The 23,310-nt window shown below is 43.4% G+C and overlaps 1 protein-coding gene across 1 annotated transcript in view; it reads left to right on the top strand.

Moving 5' to 3' along the window:
• LOC306922902 (mucin-2-like) overlaps positions 1 to 23,310 on the top strand; it is a 138,175-nt gene that overhangs the window by 88,341 nt on the left and 26,524 nt on the right. The window contains exons 11-29 of the mRNA XM_079500792.1: positions 881 to 994; positions 1,361 to 1,430; positions 1,865 to 2,002; positions 3,321 to 3,485; positions 4,140 to 4,234; positions 4,393 to 4,519; positions 5,231 to 5,495; positions 6,695 to 6,747; positions 6,864 to 6,973; positions 8,042 to 8,193; positions 8,635 to 8,773; positions 9,770 to 9,880; positions 10,106 to 10,282; positions 11,407 to 11,646; positions 12,741 to 12,897; positions 13,537 to 13,665; positions 14,248 to 14,395; positions 16,549 to 16,592; positions 16,706 to 16,948. Coding sequence (XP_079356918.1) covers positions 881 to 994; positions 1,361 to 1,430; positions 1,865 to 2,002; positions 3,321 to 3,485; positions 4,140 to 4,234; positions 4,393 to 4,519; positions 5,231 to 5,495; positions 6,695 to 6,747; positions 6,864 to 6,973; positions 8,042 to 8,193; positions 8,635 to 8,773; positions 9,770 to 9,880; positions 10,106 to 10,282; positions 11,407 to 11,646; positions 12,741 to 12,897; positions 13,537 to 13,665; positions 14,248 to 14,395; positions 16,549 to 16,592; positions 16,706 to 16,948 — 2,677 coding nt within the window. The remainder of the gene's footprint in view (positions 1 to 880; positions 995 to 1,360; positions 1,431 to 1,864; positions 2,003 to 3,320; positions 3,486 to 4,139; positions 4,235 to 4,392; positions 4,520 to 5,230; positions 5,496 to 6,694; positions 6,748 to 6,863; positions 6,974 to 8,041; positions 8,194 to 8,634; positions 8,774 to 9,769; positions 9,881 to 10,105; positions 10,283 to 11,406; positions 11,647 to 12,740; positions 12,898 to 13,536; positions 13,666 to 14,247; positions 14,396 to 16,548; positions 16,593 to 16,705; positions 16,949 to 23,310) is intronic.

Raw genomic sequence — 23,310 nt, 5'->3', positions numbered from 1 at the left:
ACGTTGCACAATTCACTGTTGGCCCGTGTATGAGAGAAAGTGTCTAGGACTAATTGATTGATTGATTGATTGATTGATTGATTGCACAACTTTGTTTTATTGTGAGGGTGGGGCTTTCTCTTATAGTGGGAGACTGACTAACCAGCAGGCTCTTTCTGCCTTGTTCCGCCCTGGTTCCACCTTGTTTATGTTGAATTAGCTAAAACATATTTTTTGGAAAAAAACTAAAAACAAACATGATATGCCCAGTCACCATGCATGCTGTACCTGTGATGTACATTTTTACTGACACCAAGTTTAAAATAAGAATTGAGTGGAATATCAATATGAACGAATATATGAATTATGAATTAATGAATATATGTATCAATATGAACATTTCAATGGTAGTGGATGGAGAGAGAGGATTTTTGTCCAACTACGAAACGGCAACCAATGGGTGCAAAGAGGGGCACAACCACGGGTGGGACTTGACAATTAAATTGAAGCATCAAAGCATGAATTTACAATGTAGGCATTTAGCAGATGCTTTTAATGATTTTCAGTATAGGCAAGGTAAACACAAGGAAATACATCAAATTAATAGAAATAGTAATATTGGATCGTAGGTAAGCCAAGAACCTACAATAAAAGTCTACCTGGCATTTCTAAATAACATGCTATAAATTACATTTTAGCCATTGCATAAGCCTGCAAGGTCGTCAAGGCTAGGCCAAGTGTGGCGGAAGATTGGGAGTGAGTTGCAGTACTACCTGCAATGGGGAGTTTGTTCCACAGTTTGTGAGCCAGAAGGGCAATATATGTCCATATATTGTGTGTGTTGCAGCTTTGTGTTCAGACTGACATTGTGACCATATTATTTGTGTGTGTTGTGTTGCAGGAGTGTGACGGACAGTCCCAGTTCACCGTGTTGGGAGACCTGGTTAAGTGTGGGATGGGAGAGCATGAGACCTGCCTGCGATCCGTCACCCTGGCCCTGTTCAACAAAACCACTGTAAGAGACACACGCACGCACGCACGCACGCACGCACGCACGCACGCACGCACGCACGCACGCACGCACGCCGTAAGGCCGGAAGGCAGCGTTCAGGAGAATTGCTTTTTTTCCCGAAGTCTCCTGATCTTGCGTTGAACAAATTTGTTTAGAAATCCATGCTTGTAGATCTGCTATTTTCGCTATTTTTTGTCCAAAAGTGCCCTCCTTAGGGGATTTCAGCCCCTGCCTCTCTAACCCTCTCTGCATGTCCCTGAATGTAAGGAAATATGGCTGCTGTGCATATAGATCCCCCCCCACTACAAGTCACGTATGGGTGGTATACATGCATGAACACACTGTGTTTCTGCCGGTCCACACATGCAGGTGATGAAGGTCCAGGCAGGAGGACAGGTCTATGTCAACCAGATTCTGTCACATCTCCCACTGTTCACATGTGAGTTACGCGACTACACCATTCACACTATATAGATTACCAGTGAGGGTTGTCCTCACCTTGAGGGTTGTCCTCACCTTGTATATTTGACTCGATATTGTCCGTGATTTGGGATATTGTACTGTTGTGATATGGCATAAACGTGTTCTATGAATATAAATATCGGATCGGGAAAAATCGGTATCGGCAGATGCTCAAAATTAATCGGAATCGGATTGGGGGGAAAAAAACGTGATCGGGACATCCCTATAATTACCAGCTGGAATTAAAATCTCAAATCGATTGAGTCCCAGACGGTCTCAAGTTAAACACATTTAAACTTAAACAGTCTCAGCAGGTTTCTGCTCAAGCTACGTTGTATATACGGTACGCCAATGACAATTTGAATGGACAGTGTAAAAGTGTTGCTCTATATACTGTCCCCCCGGGTGCAGCGGAGCTGAGCGTCTTCCAGCCGTCCTCCTTCTACATATTGATAAAGACCAGGGTGGGTCTGCAGGTTCTGGTGTTACTGACGCCCATCATGCAGGTCTTCATCACCGCCCCGGCCCGCCTCCGCGGAACCACCTGCGGTATATATATGTCACACAACTGTCAGGGCTTTCTTATTCCTTTATGTCTGTTAAAATGTCTTCACTGTGAGGTTTCCGATTCTGTCTGTTAAAATGTCTTCTCTGTAGGGTGTCCTATTCCTTATGTCTGTTAAAATGTCTTCACTGTGAGGTTTTCAATTCTGTCTGTTAAAATGTCTTCACTGTGAGGTTTTTCAATTCTGTCTGTTAAAATGTCTTCTCTGTAGGGTGTCCTATTCCTTATGTCTGTTAAAATGTCTTCACTGTCGGGTTTCCTATTCCTTATTATTTGTTAAAATGACTTCACTGTGAGTTTTCCTATCCTGTCAGTTCCCAAACTGTTCTGGATCAGGGCCCACTTACTTAATCATATCTAACTGGAGGTCCTTGAAATAGAAAAGGTTGAGAATCACTGTTCACTGCTGAGGGTTCATTTATTACCTGATATTTTAGTTTATTTGAGGCACTATGTGGCTATTTACCTTGTTCACTGACTAGAGTTCATGTTTACTCTGCTTCAGTGTTGTTTTTGGCAGCAAATTTTGATTTTAGTTTTAGTCATAGTCTCTTCAATAGTTTAATAGTTTCAGTCACATTTTAGTCACCTGGAATGTTTTAGTGTTTGTCTAGTTTTAGTCGACTAAATATCGTAAGATTTTAGTCAAGTAAATCTACAGTTGATTTAGTCGACTAAAATGTATTTTGGCGGGCCTTGATGCCATCGTAATAACTGTTTTTACACTTTTACACACTGAAAATAGCCGATCTACAAGCTCACAATGCGTCACAGCGCGACACGTTGTGAGCTTGTAGATCTACTATTTTCGGCATGCAACCAAGTGCAAAATGACTTATAGAGGGTATGCGTGTGACATCATCATCAAACTCGGAAGTTATGCAGGAATGCCTAATGAGTGGCAAAAACTACTTTCTGGCCTTGACACCAAACAGAAAAGTCCTATCTGATTGCATTAAACAACATTAAATAATGTTAAACTCACTTTTCCTGTTGCTTTGCCACTCGATTTGCCACTCGATGTGCCATTCACTTTAAGCATGCGCATACTCTCTATACTAGATCTCTTGTCCACTAGTCCCTTCCTAACATTTTAGTCTAGTTTTTATTTGTTGACGAAATTGTCAGTATATTTAGTTTTAGTTTTAGTCCATCATAGCTAAGTTTTCATTTAGTTTCCATTTAGTTTTCGTCAGTGAAAAAAGGTAGTCGACGAACATTTTTCGTCTTAGTTTTAGTCGACGAAATCAACACTGCTCTGCTTATGTCTAAATTCTAATTGTAAATGGACCCCCCCTGCAGGTCTGTGTGGGAACTTCAATGACGTGATGGCTGATGACTTCAAGGTGATGAGCGGGTTGGTGGAGGGCACCGCTGTGGCGTTCGCCAACACCTGGAAGACCAGGGCCCAATGCCCAGACGCCAAGACCCGCTTAGGACACCCATGCAGCCAGGGCATCAACAATGGTACAACTTCTATACCTCTCCCTTTATAGCACTGCAATCCATATAGGTTTCTAAATCCTAACCGGTGGATTCAAATTTCAAAACAAATAATTACAAAGAAGAAAAGCAACAAAAAAAGTGTTGTAACCTGCCGTTTTTTTCTTTTTCTAATTATTTGTTCGGCCCTAAACATTGTGTTTATTGTCATGATTTGTCACGACAAGAGTTGGCTTTGTCCGCGGCGTAAACGTCTTTAAATAAATACTTTTTGAAAAGTCTATGAGGAAAATAAACAGGGAATTATTTTCCGGGTCTCTCGAGGGGGCGGGACTGTGACGCTCTAGAGGCAACCCCTGCTTGGCCATGCAGGGGAGATATGATTAGTTAGAGGAAGAAGAAGAAGAAGAAGAAGAAGAAGAAGAAGAAGAAGAAAAAGAAAAAGAAAAAGAAGAAGAAGAAGAAGAAGAAGAAGAAGAAGAAGAAGAAGAAGTTAATTAGAATCTTAAAGGCTACATTTCACTAAAATAACGTCATTTTAACTTCTAGGCTTTTGTAAGCACCCCAGGCAGTTTTATTTTTAAAGTTGCTTGATCCAGTATTTTTCCAGTGATGTTCAAATCTGTTCCATCATGTTTAATATTTTTCATAACAGATGTTATGTTTTCTGTGTTCCAGAGCGTTTTGCGTCTTACTGGTGTTCCAAACTGACTGACCCCAAAGAAGTGTTTTCACCCTGTCACTCTGTCATCAGCCCTAACACTTACAAAGATGTGAGTTACATGTATATGCACGCATATATGTGTGTGTGTGTGTGTGTGTGTGTGTGTGTGTGTGTGTGTGTGTGTGTGTGTGTGTGTGTGTGTGTGTGTGTGTGTGTGTGTGTGTGTGTGTGTGTGTGTACTGACCTATTCTGCTTCTGCGTTGACAGAACTGCATGTATGACAGCTGTAACTGTGAGAAGAACGAGGACTGCATGTGTGCAGCGGTGGCTGCATACGTACACGCATGTTCTGCGGCAGGAGTACAACTCACCGGCTGGAGACACAACATGTGTAGTACGTACACGCACGCACGCACGCACGCACGCACGCACGCACGCACACACGCACACACACACACACACACACGCACACACACACACACACACACACACACACACACACACACACACACACACACACACACACACACACACACACACACACACACACACACACACACACACACACACACATTAATATACTTCAGAGGACATCAACATCTTAGCACAGATATGCCATTTTTACAATGGCATTGGTATTTTAGTTAGTTAGATTGGTTATGTGCATCGGTCGATACGAGTATCTATTCGATTAGACATACAAACACACAAAGCAAAAAGCCACACGTCACAGGGGGGAATAAACAATGCATAGACACTCAAACACACAAAGCTATACACGGAATTTCTTTCGTGGTCTGGAGAGGGCAGTTGTTTTACAGATGGGTAAAAGGGCAGGGACTGAAGCCCCCTTTGATGTCTATGTGTGCACGTCCCTGTCTGTAACTGTGAGTGTACAAATGGAACACTCAGAGTTATGGGAGGTCCTTGAACTTAAAATAAGTTTGAGAACCACTGATCTATCGGAATATAAAAATCACACCCGTGCAAAGTGAGGGGCGCTAATATAATCACACCCGTGTGAAGTAAGGGGCACTAATATATTAAAGTCTAACAAACATTAAATTATCAGTACTTTAGTAAAAGTACTTTCCACCACTTGCAGATAAGTACACCACGACGTGCCCAGAGAGGACGGTGTACAGCTACAACATGACGACCTGCGGGCGGACCTGTCACTCCCTCAGCCAGGCCGACCAGTCGTGCCAGTCGGAACAGGACCAAGCGCTGCCCGTCGACGGCTGTGGCTGCGCCGAGGGCACATATCTGAACCACGAGGCCCACTGTGTGCCCAGGACCAGCTGCCACTGTTACGACGAGGACGTCGTCATCCCGCCCGGACAAACCATCACCAGAGACGGCTCCACGTGGTAAACAAACTACACACACCCCATTGATGATGTGCTGCCATCTTGCCAGCAAGGTGCTAACTAGGTGCAACTTCTTCCCATAGAACAGCCCATTCATCCAAACAGAACAGTCCTATCTAATTGTATTAAATAACGTCAAACTCACCAACATTGCAGCTGTACGGAAAGCTTGAATTATCCTCTTTCTATCTGCAATGTGTTTGTTTAATAAAGATCCACCGTAGACATGTTATGAGCTACTTTATGTCAAGAAATTCCTTGCAGAGGAAGTGTTGGAGTTTGGAAGTGCTCGTTGACTATCACTCAACAGGCTAACAGCCCATGCGTACCACCTGTTTTGAATTTGCACATAATGCAGGAGGGAGCAGGAGGTTGCTTTACTGATAACGAGTGCTTCCAAACTCTGACTCTTATCATCTGCAAGGAATTTCTTGACAGGAAGTAGCTCATAACATGTCGGTGGATTTTTATGAAACAAACACTTTGCACATAGTAAGACCGTAGACGATAATTCAAGCTTTTCGTACAGCTACAATGTTGGTAAGTTTGACATTATTTAATACAATTAACTAGGACTTTTCTGTTTGGATGAATGGGCTGTCTATGGGAAGTTGCACCTAGTTAGCACCTTGCTGGCCAGATGGCAGCCGTGTGCATATCATCAATAAAAAAAAAAATCTGCCCCCCCCCCTGGTGGCAAAACAAAAAGTGAAATATATATTTTTTGTCATTTGTAACTTTATACTCATTTATATTTTTCATTTCACTCATGCTTTGTAATGAACAGTTTTGCAACATTACATGATTGACATTGACATGACTCGCATGCTGATTGTCTAGTATGCTCCAAAATGAGTAAATACATCATATAGGGCTGTATTTTGCGTGTCTTAAGTACCAGGTCTTATTACTTAACTTAAGACCTGGAGGCGTGATCAATGCCATTTGGCTATTCTGAGTGGCCAAAGAGCATTGACCACGCCTCCAGGTCTTAAGTTAAGTAATAAGACCTGGTACTTAAGACACGCATAATACTGCCCTAGTGTCTAGAAAAATACGTACTTGTCTTGCATATTAGTTGTTTATATTCTATAACTTAGCCATTGAGTTCTCACAGATGTGTACCCAAATATTGTATAGGCTATTATTAAAGGTTCATAAATCATCAACTCAGCTCATTGCTACACCTTTTCTTACAGCATTTGCAGAGCAGGAGTTCTCAAATGTCATGGCAGAACCAAACCCAAAGACGGTAGGTTTTGGTACAGTAGGTACATACTATAAAAAAAGGCAGCAACAAATAACAATAACTTAGTCATTGGTTCATTCTGGTTGTAATGGGTGCGGCGATTTGTATTTGGTGTACAGATGTGAGAACATGTAAATCTCCCATGGTTCACTTTGACTGCTCCACCGCTGCTCCTGGTGCCTCTGGGACTGAATGTCAGAAGAGCTGCAACACTCTGGACATGAACTGTGTAAGTACACACGCACGCAAGCAGTCGAAGGTTGACCTATAGCTAAGCCCCGCCCCAAACTGCTATGGTCCCATCACTGCTAAGCATAACATGGGATAGACAAACCTCTCCGCCAATAGAGCGTCGCAGTCCCGCCCCCTTTCATGACGACGCCAGGCCCAGGAAATGAATCACAATGCATTTTTCCCATAGACATTTCAAAAAGTATTTATTTAAAGACCTTTTAAGCGTTGTACGAAGCCAACTCGAGTCGTGACAAATCATGACAACACACACAATATTTTGGACCAAACAAATAATTACATAGAAGAAAAACAACAAAAAAAGTGTTGTAACCTGCCGTTTTTTTCTACTTTCTAATTCTTTGTTTGGCCCGAAAAATTGTGAGAGTTGGCTTTGTCCGCGGCGTAAACGTCTTTAAATAAATACTTTCTGAAATGTCTATGAGGAAAATGAACGGAGAATCATTTCCTGGGCCCTGGTAGGGGGCGGGACTGCGACGCTCTATAGTTTTCCTATATGATAAAACATTATTTAAAAAAAAGGTAATGTCACGCACATATTTTTCCAGTGCATATGGCAGGCCTCATGGTTGACGGATTTGGAAGAGATTTTGAAGGTCTGGTTCCAAAAATGAACCAGTATTTAATGGAGGAATGTGTAAAAAGATTATCCATGATATTTACAATGGAATGCATGAGCCTGGCTGGAAAGTGTCCAAGTGGGAGTGTCTAAGTGGGAGAGGGGGCGGGGCTTTGCTAAAGGTGAATTGGGTGGACAAAGGGGTAAAATACTACTACTGGTAAAATGAATGAATGAATGAATGAATGAATGAATGAATGAATGAATGAATTAATTAATGAATTAATTAATTAATTCACAATTTCACATGTATGTCCTTTCAACCGATAACTCTTCCAAACAAAAACAAAACTCACTTCCACCTACCATACTGCATGCCACCCAAACAGTAGTGTAAGTTTGGCAATGTAAACGTATGTTTTCTCATGCCAATAAAGCCCTTTGAATTGAATTGAATTGTAAGTGCTTTGCTGTGTGTTTCCGCAGGTGAGTGCAGGCTGCATGTCAGGCTGCATATGTCCTAGTGGGCTGGTGTCCAATGGGAAGGGAGGTTGCGTTAAAGAGACCAGCTGTCCCTGTGTGCACAACGGAAAGACCTACCAACCTGGAGAGACTCTAACTGTGGGATGTAACACCTGGTATGTATATCTGTAACACGTGCACGCACGCACGCGCGCATGCATGCACACAATGTATATGTCCGCATAAACGAGACCATACAAGAAGGTATACAGTTAAGGTTACATTTACAAATCATGGCATGTCTTCATGATACAATAAGCATATAATTCGGCTATGTACCTGTGTCACAATGAAAAAAGGTTTATAAAAAAAACACGATTTTCTTTTTTTCATTCCAATCATAGTGTTTGCCAATTTTTTGGGGACGCACTTGCAATACCCTTACCAGCCTATGCATGCCCACAGGTTAGAGTCACTGTTCCGGACAACGTGTGAATTAATTATTGACTGTGTGTGTGTGTGTGTGTGTGTGTGTGTGTGTGTGTGTGTGTGTGTGTGTGTGTGTGTGTGTGTGCGCGTGTGCGTGTGTGCGCGCTCTTTGGCGTTTGTGTCCTCAGTTCATGCAGAGGCCAGAAGTTCACGTGCACCAACAACCAGTGTGACGCCACCTGTGGCATCTACGGCGACGGACACTACGTCACCTTTGATGACAAGAGGTTCGAGTTCAGCGGGATGTGTGAATACACGCTGCTGCAGGTACTCGTGTGTGTGTGTGTGTGTGTGTGTGTGTGTGTGTGTGTGTGTGTGTGTGTGTGTGCGTGTGCGTGTGCATGTGCATGTGCGTGTGTGTGTGCGCGCATCTCAGGTCTATTGTGGCAGTCCGTTCTGTAATGTTCTTTAACCCTGCAATTAAGCCCCTGCAGCGATGCTTTTGGTCCAATATTTTAATTTTAATGAATTACTTAATTAATATATATTTTTTCTGTTCTTTTTTCACCTAAACATCATCATTGATGCTCATTGTTTAGTCTCGCAATGCTATTGGTCATGATATTTGCATATAAAAAACCCCCACAGAGGCAGAAATTCACACAAAGCAAGGGATAATTGACAAAATGACGAACTACTTGATATTTCACCAAAACCAGAGCAGAACTCCCACCACGGGACTCGGGCAATCAATTAAAACAGTTGCAACCACTATATAAATGGCAAGTATTTCATACTTGCCATTTATAACTGTAGGAGAAAACTTCCGCAGACCTAGAAATCAGGCTTACAGCTTAAGTTAAAAAAATCGGAACTATCCCTTTAAGCAGTCCATTAGCCAGGTGTGTCGCCTCGTAAAACAACGGGAAGTGTGGATAAAAAAATAGAATCAATATTCAGTTACTGCATTTTCTATTTCTTGTTTAAATTGTTTTCAAAAACATTCTTGAGAGCAACGTTTAGTTGTAAATGACATTGTGCTGCCATGTTGGATATATACGGCAAAAACAATCAATCAACCAGGGCAGCAGGGGCTCTGAGGCTTTCTTTGATTAGACAGTGACGGTCTGTTATTGAGCGGAGCGGTCATTATCCAGAAATAACAGACCGCTGAATTCAGTGATTGACCAATCACAATCAAGCATGAAACCAAGCTGTGTATGTTCTGTAATGTGGCTGTGATGTTCTCCAGGACTACTGTGGCAGTCAGCAGAAGCTTCAGATGTTCTGTCATGCTCTATAATGTTCTGTGATGTTCTCCAGGACTACTGTGGCAGTCAGCAGGCCAGTGGGAGCTTCAGAGTGATCACTGAGAATGTTCCCTGTGGAACCACAGGAACCACCTGCTCCAAGTCCATCAAGATCTTCCTGGGGGTAAAGAGAACACACACACACGCATGCACGCACGCACGCACGCATGCATGCACGCACGCACGCACGCACGCACGCACGCACGCACGCACGCGAACACCCTTCAACTTCACTTCTACAGGTTTTGTGAGGCCACTATACTGATATTGAGGAGTAAAACAATTCCGACACCGGCACTGTTCCGCGACCGATTTCCATTTTTGAATGTGACCTCTCTCTCTCCTCCAGGCTAGTGAGTTCCAGCTAACGGACGGAGGATACAAGGTGGTGAAGGGAAGCAGCACAATGTTTCCGTCTCAGATCCGCAAGATGGGATTGTACCTGGTTCTGACCATCCAACCTGGACTGGTCCTCATGTGGGACCAGAAGACCAGCCTCTTCATCAAACTCAGCCCCAAGTACCAGGTGCACGACACGTACTGTCTTCTGTTTATAGAGCGTCGCAGTCCCACCCCCTTTCATGACGACGCCAGGCTCAGGAAATAATTCCCAATGCATTTTTCCCATAGACATTTCAAAAAGTATTTAAAGACCTTTTAAGCGTCGTACAAAGCAAACAAATAATTACAAAGAAGAAAAACAAGAAAAATGTGTTTTTCTTCTTTCTAATTATTTGTTCGGCCCGAAAAATTGTGTTTGTTGTCATGATTTCTCACAACTCGAGTTGGCTTTGTACGACGCTTAAACGGTCTTTAAATAAATACTTTTTGAAATGTCTATGAGGAAAATGAACGGGAATCATTTCCTGGGCCCTGGTAGGGGCGGGACTGCGACGCTCTATAGCAGTGGTTCTCAAACTGAGTGATTTTACTTTCAAACAACAAGAAAGACATGGAGAAAAAGAGGGAATAACCCAGGTGCTCACCGGAGAAATAAAAAAAGTGATAATGGTAAAAAGGTGCTCACACGCATTGTTGTTTTTGGCAGAAAATTTTGATTTTAGTTTTAGTCATAGTCTGTTGAAAAGTTTTCATTTAGTTTTAGTCACATTTTAGTCACCTGGAATGTGTTAGTGTTAGTCTAGTTTTAGTCGACTAAATATCATGAGATTTTAGTCGACTAAAACTACAGTTGATTCAGTCGAACAAAATGCCGTCGTAATTACACTTGCTGAAAATAGCCGATCTATAAGCCCACAACGCGTTGTGAGCTTGAAGATCTGCTATTTTCAACATGCAACCAAGTGTAAAATTATACTGGATCTCTTGTCCACTAGTCCCTTCGTAACATTTTACTCTAGTTTTTATCTGTTAACGAAATTGTCAATATATTTAGTCTTAGTTTTAGTCATCATAGCTTAGTTTGCATTTAGTTCGCATGTAGTTTTCGTTGGTGAAAAAAGGTAGTCGACGAAAAGTTTTCGTCTTGGTTTTAGTCGACGAAAACAACACTGATTCAAAGTGAATTCTCCGTTTTAACTTTGAGTGCCTGGATCATCTCTCTTTTATAAAAAAAAACAGACATGTTTTTGAAAATGTAGAACTTCAGTAACCTCCGGTGGTGACCCTATGTGTTGTTTTCCTCCTCAGGGTCACGTGTGTGGTCTGTGTGGGAACTACGACGGCAACAGCAAGAACGACTTCATGACGCGCAGCTCGGAGACGGTGGTGGACGCCGTGGCGTTCGGGAACAGCTGGAAGACGGCGGCCTCCTGTCCCGACGCCATGGCAACCAGCGACGCCTGCTCGGCCAATCCCTACAGATCGGCCTGGGCCCAGAAACAATGTAGCATCATCAACAGTGACACCTTCCACGCCTGCCATTCTATGGTAACTGTGACAGCAGCACACACACACACACACGCACGCACGCACGCACGCACGCACGCACGCACGCACGCAATATGCTTACAGTAATACAGTAGATGTGGGAGGTAACTCGTATAACAGCCCAATATTGCCTACATTATATGCATAAACATAGTAATAACTGAGCACGGGATAATAACCTGCACAATGTTTTATAGGCCATAAGCCATAAGTAATACATTTACATATTGTATCGGCAAAAGCCTTATTATGTACGTATTTGTTATATTTTATGTCTTAGTTCACTCAAAACATGACTTATTTATTATCATTTACACACCCTATGAAGCATTGATGATGCCCGTGTCATCGATGAAAAGGAGACAAATTATTGTTTTAGGAACAAAAGGAAAATAATCTCCATGAATTCAAGGCTTCAGGCTATTTGAAGTAAGCATGAACACTTCATTGTACATTTTCGGATGAGACTCTTGCATATATAGAGGAGGTCAAAAGGGGGGTGAGTCTAGCAGAGTGGCTCACATCCTCAGCCTGATGGCCTCAAAAGTCTAATATCTCCCCCGAGCAATTAGGCAAATGCCTTTTGCTTAGTGGTTAAGATGTTGGGAGACCCTGGTTCGATTCCCGGGTGTTACACACAGGCACGCCGTACTCAACATACAATTTATTTTGTGGTTCTCAACGTGGGGTCCGGGGACTACCAGGGGTCCACATGGACATTTTACAGGTGTGTAGCTCGGGAGTGTACAAATAGAAGCAAATTGACCCTTATAATTCAATATGGTTAAAGTTGTACACCCTCAGAATTCAATTAACACTTTAAAGTTTACAGTGTAGATCGGGGTCCCGAAGATGTAAAAGAATCAAATCAAATGGGCTTCTTTTACATCTTTTAAATCTTTGCTTCTGGGGAGGTCCCTGGAACAACATATGTTCAGATGAGAGTCGGCGGCCAAATACAGATAATTCTGGGGGTCTTTGACAGGAAAAAGGGTTGAGCACCACTGATATAGAAACAGAAAACTGTCAGGATGTTAGAAGACATTTGTAGAATCGTCCTCATGTCTAAATGGGTTAATTAATGTGCGTTTCAGGTGGATCCGGCAGCGTACTATGCCTCCTGCGTCACAGATTCGTGTGCGTGTGACACGGGTGGAGACTGCGAGTGCTTCTGCACGGCCGTGGCCGCCTACGCCAAGGCCTGCAACGAGGCGGGGGCCTGCGTCAACTGGAGGACACCCAAAGTCTGCCGTAAGAAGGCTGTCCATCACACCTATTATACAGTACTTGCATGAATATGAATGGGCTTGCATTTGTATTTTATTTACATTAGGATATCATAATAACATGTCTCTTTAACACAATCAGCGCCGGGATTTCTTTCAAAATAGCAGCTTGGGGTGCTGTGCAGATATGGCAGATTTTACTGCCGGGAGAAATAATGTTGCTTGCTTACCTCGCTATGATTACGATAAAGTAGCTGGATAATCCCTCGCGTTCATAGTTTGAACGAGAGGCATGTTGAAGTCAGAAATGAAGACCTTATAGTATATCCATCTGGTCAAAACCACGGAGAGCTCCCTAGATTAGGAGAAACGAGCCTTTCTTTCGGAGCGGTAAACAGGGAAGTGAACGACAACGCGCATGCGCGAACAGCAAGGAGTATGGTGCAGAAGGAAAGGCCAACCCCCCCCAAAAAATAAAAAATAAATCAGAATATTTTTCTCTCGTTTGATATCAATGAAAATGTGCTAGGACGTGTCCTCGCAATCCACCGGTTGGATTATCTATGACGTTTCCACACGTCCTATACGGTCTAAATGGGTTAAGGACTGGAATCTTTTGTATCATATTCCTGTGGAGTAACACAGGCTCTCTGCTCCCTCACAGCCATCTTCTGTGACTACTACAACTACCCTAGTGGTTGTGAGTGGCATTACAAGCCTTGCGGTGCACCGTGCATGAAGTCGTGCAGGAACCCGTCAGGAAACTGTTCCAGCCTCATCACTGCACTGGAAGGTAAGATTTGTGTCCTCACGCTTTGGACTATTTCTCTTCACTTGTCCCTCTCTAAATCATCTCTGGACCGCCTACAACTAGTCCAGAATGCTGCTGACAGGCTACTGACCAGGTCAAGTGACATAAGCCCCGTTCTAGCCTCCTTGCACTGGGTCCCATTTCAGAGCCCTCCATGGTCAGGCACAATATACCTGCTCCACCCTTATGTTGCCAGTTGGTCTCTGCGATCCTCATCCCATAGGGTCTGCTGGTTATATCTCAAAGTCAAAGTCAAAGTCGTATCATTAGTCACACACGTTACCGCAGTGAAATTTGTTCTCCACATTTGACCCATCTCTTGGATACGGCGCACGCTGCGGTGCATGAAGATGTCGTAATGACTAAAATCTAAAAACATATTTCCACACTCACTCCAGAGGGCCAAATTGCATATTATGTCGGGGCAGAAACCGACAGTATATGCTGAATTCAATAATAAATCACTAAAAACTTTTTGGCCAAAAATAATGGTGCCTGAAATATTCATATCGCTGAATCCCTATTGTCACAGACAGTGAATGATTGTGTGTGACCGTTTTCCAGGCTGCTATCCTCAGTGTCCTCCCAGCCAGCCATACTTTGACGAGGATGCCATGAAGTGTGTGTCCAGGGAACAGTGTGGATGCTTCGACAACCAGGGGATCCATTACAACATCGGCGGCAAGGTGCCATCCGAGAAATGCCACACCTGGTATGTTGCATACAAACAATCACACCACTACACCAGGGGTTCTCAACCCGTGGGTCGCGACCCCTCGGGGGGTCGCCAAATTATTTTAGGGGGTCCCCAAATTATTTTCCAAAAAGAAAAAATATATATATATTTTTTGATTTTTTTCCCACGATTTTTCAAAAATAGCAGACCTACAAGCTCGTAGCGCGCCACTCGGTGGCGCGCTATGAGCTTGTAGATCTGCTATTTTTAAATAGCTAAATTATAACAATGCTTAAAACACCAAAAGGGGTTCCCGCCCAAAATGGTTTAAGGTTATTGTAGCAGTCAATTTATATTGGGGGTCGGGAGGGGGCGGGGCGGGGGTCCCGAGACATTGCCAAAGCATTTCCGGGGGTCCCCGGCCAAAAAGGTTGAGAACCCCTGCACTACACAAATAGAATTTGACAATGTGTCACCCATCAGCGGTTCAAAACGCTCGTTGTAACAGACTTTTCTCCCCCAATTTAGTCATTATGCCAATTGATTCCTCCGTACACAAATCTGTTGTCGCTGCTTACTCTAGGAGGAGCAGCATTGCCCGGCGGCAGCATCATTAGCGTAGCTTGTTTTCAGGTTTTATAAGGTCCTAAACATCCTAGATGTTTAGGACCTTATAATTTATGTTACGCCAGGCAGTCCCGCACACACTGCAATGCGGAAGTGACGTTCTCACTCCCAACTCGTTATATAGACAAATCCACGGAGTGGTACCCTGGGTGCACCCATAGCTGAGGTGTCACATTAAGCGAAAAAGGACAAATAAGTGCGCACGCGGCCGCGTGCACGTCAGATCCGTATGTAGGCTGTGAGTAAAAAATATATATATATATGTGACTAAATTTGACTGAGGGACTGCCATTTGCGGCCAGGAACGAGACAAAGTCGAGTTCCGCAAGCATCACTGAAGTGGCAATAATCACGTTAAACCACACCCTCGAGTGTAATATTGCAATTATACAACAGTTACCCTTAAAACTAAGAAAATCGCTGAAAGAATATATTTTTTTAATGACAGATGTAGTCACTACGACTACAAATGTCCCAAGAAACTAGCTAGCCTAGCCACCGAGTTTGCAAGCGCTCTGGGAGAACAGAGCAGCTGAATTATTTGTTTTGATTAGGTGGTGAATGGTGCTGGTTTAACCCACGGCTAGAAGGCTGTTTCAACCAATCAGATTGCTTCCTCGAAACGACCTGTGGTATAATTTATGTTACGCCAGGCAGTCCCGCCCACACTGCAATGCGGAAGTGAAGTTCTCACTCCCAACTCGTTATATAGACAAATCCACGGAGTGGTACCCTGGGTGCACCCATAGCGGAGGTGTCACATTAAGCGCAGTTTGACACCTCAGCATCGATTGCCTACACCTGACCTACTACAGGCTACCGCTCCACGGATTTGTCTATACGAACTTGAGCCCAAGCAGCCCAAGCAGGAGCGCAAAGTACCAGCGAACTGGCCAGATGTATGGAGAACTGGGATGAAGCGATGATGGAGGGCTCGTCTGAGGACGACCTAGAGAGAGCTCATGCCAAGCCTTGCGAAATCCACTTCTGCCGATTCAGCCCCGTTTGAGTTGCATAGCAATAGCCAGGGAATTGTAAAATCATAGTCAAAGTCATACAATTTGTCACACACGTTACCGCAGTGAAATTTGTTCTCCGCATTTGACCCATCTCTTGGAGCGGTGAGCCGCAGCCAAGGAGCGGTGAGCCGCAGCTGTGCCGCGCTCGGGAATCCTTTGATTAGTCGATTTGACCCCCCCGATCCAACCCTTTGATGCTGAGTGCCAAGCAGGGAGGCATTGGGTCCCATTTTTGCAGTCGTTGGTATGACCCGGCCGGGGATCGAACCCCGACCTCCCAGTTTCAGGGCGCCCACTCTAACCACAAGGCCACTGTCTGATGGGCCACTTTCTGGTGAGGTGCAATTTTATGTTTTAGAAGAACATATGCAAATCATCTCGTCCTTGTGTTGTGATCAGTGTTGGGACAGTTTTACTCCACAGCATCTTAAACTATACTTGAAAAAGGTGCTCAATGTAACAGCTCAAATCATAACATTTATTGATTTGAGCTCAACTTTGCAAAGAAAACATTCTAACCACAACTCTCCTCTAATTTCAAAGCTCATGTACCATGTCTGGGATCAGCTGCATCTACGATGTGAACAGTAAGGAAAATATATTTGCATTGATATCGCTTCCACAATCACACAACATGAAGATTTGTGTTTACCACAGAGTTAACAACCTCTTCTTTCCGTATATTATTTCCTGTGTCTAGGCTGCACATGCTCCTATAATGGCCTAACCTACCATTACGGTGCCACCATCTACAACACCACGGACGGTGATGACGGCTGCATTACAGCTGTGTGCTCGGCCAACGGCACCATCCACAGGAGCATCGATCCATGCCCAACGACCACACACATGCCTTCTACCACCCCGCTGACCACACCCATCACAACCACAGCCGTCTTCACCACAATGCAACCCACAACTATCTTCACTTTCACCACACCTGGTGAGGTTGCAATTTTATGTTTTAGAACAGTGGTTCCCAAAAAGTGGGGTCCGGGGGAGCCCCCAGGGGTGCTTGAGGGAGTTCCAGGGGGTCCCCCAGCTAAATGATAGTTTGGAACCAAGTGGATCCTTATGGGTCTGTAACTATGACGGGTCCATTTGGTTCCATTTGTACACTCTCAGAGTTAAATTTACAATATAAATTGGGGGTCCCAGAGATAGAAATGGCATTCAATGGGGGTCCGTAGACTTCGGCCTACTGTATGTCTGGCAAAGCTGTGTAATTCTTCTGTTTCTTGGCAAGTTCACACTTGTAAAGGAGACTGTCTCAATGTGATTCTAATGTTGAAATAAATGTTATGAGGATGCTCATAAAACATTCAGGGCAGACAGATTCTACAATTCACATACATGTGGCCATTTAAAACATTGGTTCCCAAACTTTTTAGCTCGATATCCAAAGGACTTTCTCCCCGTGGCACAAACTAGTGAAAATAGCAGATTATTTTGTTTTAGTTTTCCTTTTTTTGTGGAATTTCTTAGATGTTTTTTTTTTTTTTTAACACAAAGGGGTATTTACTCAATGGATCTGCCCAAATAATTCCCAATAGCTTGAGAAACATTCATTAAAAAGATGGCATTCTTTAGCACACATAAGCTGTCAATCTCTATGACAAAACAGCTTCAGGTTTTGTTTTCTTGTAATTCATCATACCCCTACTCCCCTAGTAAACGTTTTTTTTCTGTTTTATTGTTCCCAAGCAGAATCACCGATTACCACAACAATACCTATGGTGAATGTGACAACTGCCAAACCTGTTGTAACGACAACCTCTGTACGGACCACAGCTATCCCTGAAACAACAGTTACAAAAGTAGTAACAACTGGTCCAACTGCAGCTTCTACCACAGTTATAACAACAATTACAACTACACCACCTTCAACAACAACGCCTACCACAACAGAAACAACTACAGGACCCTGCGAAACCGTGTGTGACTGGTCCAACTGGATCAGCGTGGACGTCCCAGAGAATGGTCCTGATGGCGGGGACAACGAAACAATCAAGAACATAATCAAGAATGGTTTCGATATCTGTGGGAAACCGATGGCAGTGCAGTGCCAGTCTGTCAAAGGACTTCCAATATCTCAAACGGGACAAAAGGTCATATGCAACAACAAAGTTGGGCTGTTATGCCAGAATGATCAACAAACATCCCCCCCCATATGTTTAGACTATGAAATAAAAGTGAAGTGCTGCAAGAAAATGAACTGCCCCACAACTACTTCCAAGCCCACTGTTGAAACCTCAACTACAATTGTACCAGTAACAACAACAACAACAAAGGAAACAACGCCTGTTGAAACAACCACAAAGGAAACAACATCTCAGACTGTATCAACAACGCCGAAAGTAGTAACAACTGGTCCAACCATAGCTTCTACCACAGTTATTCGTGAAACCACCACCTCTGTTCCCGAGACCACAACTAGCCCAGAAACAGCAATTACTTCCAAGCCCACTGTTGAAACCTCAACTACAATTGTACCAGTAACAACAACAACAGCAAAGGAAACAACGCCTGTTGAAACAACCACAAAGGAAACAACATCTCAGTCTGTATCAACAACAAAGCCACCGAAAGTAGTAACAACTGGTCCAACCACAGCTTCTACCACAGTTATTCGTGAAACCACCACCTCTGTTCCCGAGACCACAACTAGCCCAGGAACAGCAATTACTTCCAAGCCCACTGTTGAAACCTCGACTACAATTGTACAAGTAACAACAACTACAAAGGAAACAACGCCTGTTGAAACAACCACAAAGGAAACAACATCTCAGACTGTATCAACAACAAAGCCACCAAAAGTAGTAACAACTGGTCCAACCACAGCTTCTACCACAGTTATTCGTGAAACCACGACCTCCGTTCCAGAGACCACAACTATCCCAGAAACTACAATTTCTTCCAAACCCACTGTTGAAACATCGACTACTATTGTACCAGTTACAACAACAACAAAGGAAACAACGCCTGTTGAAACAACCACAAAGGAAACAACATCTCAGTCTGTATCAACAACAAAGCCACCGAAAGTAGTAACAACTGGTCCAACCACAGCTTCTACCACGGTTATTCATGAAACAACAACTTCTGTACCTGTTGTTACAGCAACTGTCCCAGAGACAACTGTTGTTGTTGTTACTTCAAAACCAATTGTTGTAATCACGACAACTAGTGTACCAACAACATCGACAACAAAGGAAACAACCGCTTCTACCACAGTTATTCGTGAAACCACGACCTCTGTTCCCGAGACCACAACTAGCCCAGAAACATTAATGACTTCCAAACCCACTGTTGAAACCTTGACTACAATTGTACCAGTTACAACAACAACAAAGGAAACAACGCCTGTTGAAACAACAACAAAGGAAACAACATCTCAGTCTGTATCAACAACAAAGCCACCGAAAGTAGTAACAACTGGTCCAACCACAGCTTCTACCACAGTTATTCGTGAAACCACGACCTCTGTTCCCGAGACCACAACTAGCCCAGCAACAGAAATTACTTCCATGCCCACTGTTGAAACCTCAACTACAATTGTACCAGTAACAACAACTACAAAGGAAACAACGCCTGTTGAAACGACCACAAAGGAAACAACATCTCAGTCTGTATCAACTACAAAGCCACCGAAAGTAGTAACAACTGGTCCAACCACAGCTTCTACCACGGTTATTCATGAAACAACAACTTCTGTACCTGTTGTTACAGCAACTGTCCCAGAGACAACTGTTGTTGTTGTTACTTCAAAACCAATTGTTGTAATCACGACAACTAGTGTACCAACAACATCGACAACAAAGGAAACAACCGCTTCTACCACAGTTGTTCGTGAAACCACCACCTCTGTTCCAGAGACCACAACAATCCCAGAAACTACAATTTCTTCCAAACCCACTGTTGAAACATCGACTACTATTGTACCAGTTACAACAACAACAAAGGAAACAACGCCTGTTGAAACAACCACAAAGGAAACAACATCTCAGTCTGTATCAACGACAAAGCCACCGAAAGTAGTAACAACTGGTCCAACGACAGCTTCTACCACAGTTATTCGTGAAACCACGACCTCTGTTCCCGAGACCACAACTAGCCCAGAAACATCAATTACTTCCAAGCCCACTGTTGAAACCTCGACTACAATTGTACCAGTAACAACAACAACAAAGGAAACAACACCTGTTGAAACAACCACAAAGGAAACAACATCTCAGTCTGTATCAACAACAAAGCCACCGAAAGTAGTAACAACTGGTCCAACCACAGCTTCTACCACAGTTATTCGTGAAACCACGACCTCTGTTCCCGAGACCACAACTATCCCAGAAACTACAATTTCTTCCAAACCCACTGTTGAAACATCGACTACTATTGTACCAGTTACAACAACAACAATGGAAACAACGCCTGTTGAAACAACCACAAAGGAAACAACATCTCAGTCTGTATCAACGACAAAGCCACCGAAAGTAGTAACAACTGGTCCAACCACAGCTTCTACCACAGTTATTCGTGAAACCACGACCTCTGTTCCCGAGACCACAACTAGCCCAGAAACATCAATTACTTCCAAGCCCACTGTTGAAACCTCGACTACAATTGTACCAGTAACAACAACAACAGAGGAAACAACACCTGTTGAAACAACCACAAAGGAAACAACATCTCAGTCTGTATCAACAACAAAGCCACCGAAAGTAGTAACAACTGGTCCAACCACAGCTTCTACCACAGTTATTCGTGAAACCACGACCTCTGTTCCCGAGACCACAACTATCCCAGAAACTACAATTTCTTCCAAACCCACTGTTGAAACATCGACTACTATTGTACCAGTTACAACAACAACAGAGGAAACAACACCTGTTGAAACAACCACAAAGGAAACAACATCTCAGTCTGTATCAACAACAAAGCCACCAAAAGTAGTAACTACTGGTCCAACCACATCTTCTACCACAGTTATTCGTGAAACCACGACCTCCGTTCCCGAGACCACAACTAGCCCAGAAACAGCAATTACTTCCATGCCCACTGTTGAAACCTCGACTACAATTGTACCGGTAACAACAACAACAAAGGAAACAACGCCTGTTGAAACAACCACAAAGGAAACAACATCTCAGTCTGTATCAACGACAAAGCCACCGAAAGTAGTAACAACTGGTCCAACCACAGCTTCTACCACAGTTATTCGTGAAACCACCACCTCTGTCCCTGAGACCACAACTAGCCCAGAAACAACAATTACTTCCAAGCCCATTGTTGAAACCTCGACTACAATTGTACCAGTGACAACAACTACAAAGGAAACAACGCCTGTTGAAACGACCACAAAGGAAACAACATCTCAGACTGTATCAACAAAGCCACCAAAAGTAGTAACAACTGGTCCAACCACAGCTTCTACCACAGTTATTCATGAAACAAGAACTTCTGTACCTGTAGTTACAGCAACTGTCCCAGAGACAACTGTTGTTATTCTTACTTCAAAACCAATTGTTGTAATCACGACAACTAGTGTACCAACAACATCGACAACAAAGGAAACAACCGCTTCTACCACAGTTGTTCGTGAAACCACCACCTCTGTTCCAGAGACCACAACTATCCCAGAAACTACAATTTCTTCCAAACCCACTGTTGAAACATCGACTACTATTGTACCAGTTACAACAACAACAATGGAAACAACGCCTGTTGAAACAACCACAAAGGAAACAACATCTCAGTCTGTATCAACGACAAAGCCACCGAAAGTAGTAACAACTGGTCCAACCACAGCTTCTACCACAGTTATTCGTGAAACCACGACCTCTGTTCCCGAGACCACAACTATCCCAGAAACTACAATTTCTTCCAAACCCACTGTTGAAACATCGACTACTATTGTACCAGTTACAACAACAACAAAGGAAACAACGCCTGTTGAAACAACCACAAAGGAAACAACATCTCAGTCTGTATCAACGACAAAGCCACCGAAAGTAGTAACAACTGGTCCAACGACAGCTTCTACTACAGTTATTCGTGAAACCACGACCTCTGTTCCCGAGACCACAACTAGCCCAGAAACATCAATTACTTCCAAGCCCACTGTTGAAACCTCGACTACAATTGTACCAGTAACAACAACAACAAAGGAAACAACGCCTGTTGAAACAACCACAAAGGAAACAACATCTCAGTCTGTATCAACAACAAAGCCACCGACAGTAGTAACAACTGGTCCAACCACAGCTTCTACCACAGTTATTCGTGAAACCACGACCTCTGTTCCCGAGACCACAACTATCCCAGAAACTACAATTTCTTCCAAACCCACTGTTGAAACATCGACTACTATTGTACCAGTTACAACAACAACAATGGAAACAACGCCTGTTGAAACAACCACAAAGGAAACAACATCTCAGTCTGTATCAACGACAAAGCCACCGAAAGTAGTAACAACTGGTCCAACCACAGCTTCTACCACAGTTATTCGTGAAACCACGACCTCTGTTCCCGAGACCACAACTAGCCCAGAAACATCAATTACTTCCAAGCCCACTGTTGAAACCTCGACTACAATTGTACCAGTAACAACAACAACAGAGGAAACAACACCTGTTGAAACAACCACAAAGGAAACAACATCTCAGTCTATATCAACAACAAAGCCACCGAAAGTAGTAACTACTGGTCCAACCACAGCTTCTACCACAGTTATTCGTGAAACCACCACCTCTGTTCCTGAGACCACAACTAGCCCAGAAACAACAATTACTTCCAAGCCCACTGTTGAAACCTCGACTACAATTGTACCGGTAACAACAACAACAAAGGAAACAACGCCTGTTGAAACTACCACAAAGGAAACAACATCTCAGTCTGTATCAACGACAAAGCCACCGAAAGTAGTAACAACTGGTCCAACCACAGCTTCTACCACAGTTATTCGTGAAACCACCACCTCTGTTCCTGAGACCACAACTAGCCCAGAAACAACAATTACTTCCAAGCCGACTGTTGAAACCTCGACTACAATTGTACCAGTAACAACAACAACAAAGGGAACAACACCTGTTGAAACAACGACAAAGGAAACAACATCTCAGTCTGTATCAACAACAAAGCCACCGAAAGTAGTAACTACTGGTCCAACCACAGCTTCTACCACGGTTAATCGTGAAACCACGACCTCCGTTCCCGAGACCACAACTAGCCCAGAAACAGCAATTACTTCCAAGCCCACTGTTGAAACCTCGACTACAATTGTACCGGTAACAACAACAACAAAGG

The sequence above is a fragment of the Electrona antarctica genome (assembly GCF_951216825.1).
Source record: "Electrona antarctica genome assembly, chromosome: 5".
NCBI classification, from domain to species: domain Eukaryota; kingdom Metazoa; phylum Chordata; class Actinopteri; order Myctophiformes; family Myctophidae; genus Electrona; species Electrona antarctica.
This window is presented reverse-complemented; position numbering and strand designations above follow the sequence as displayed.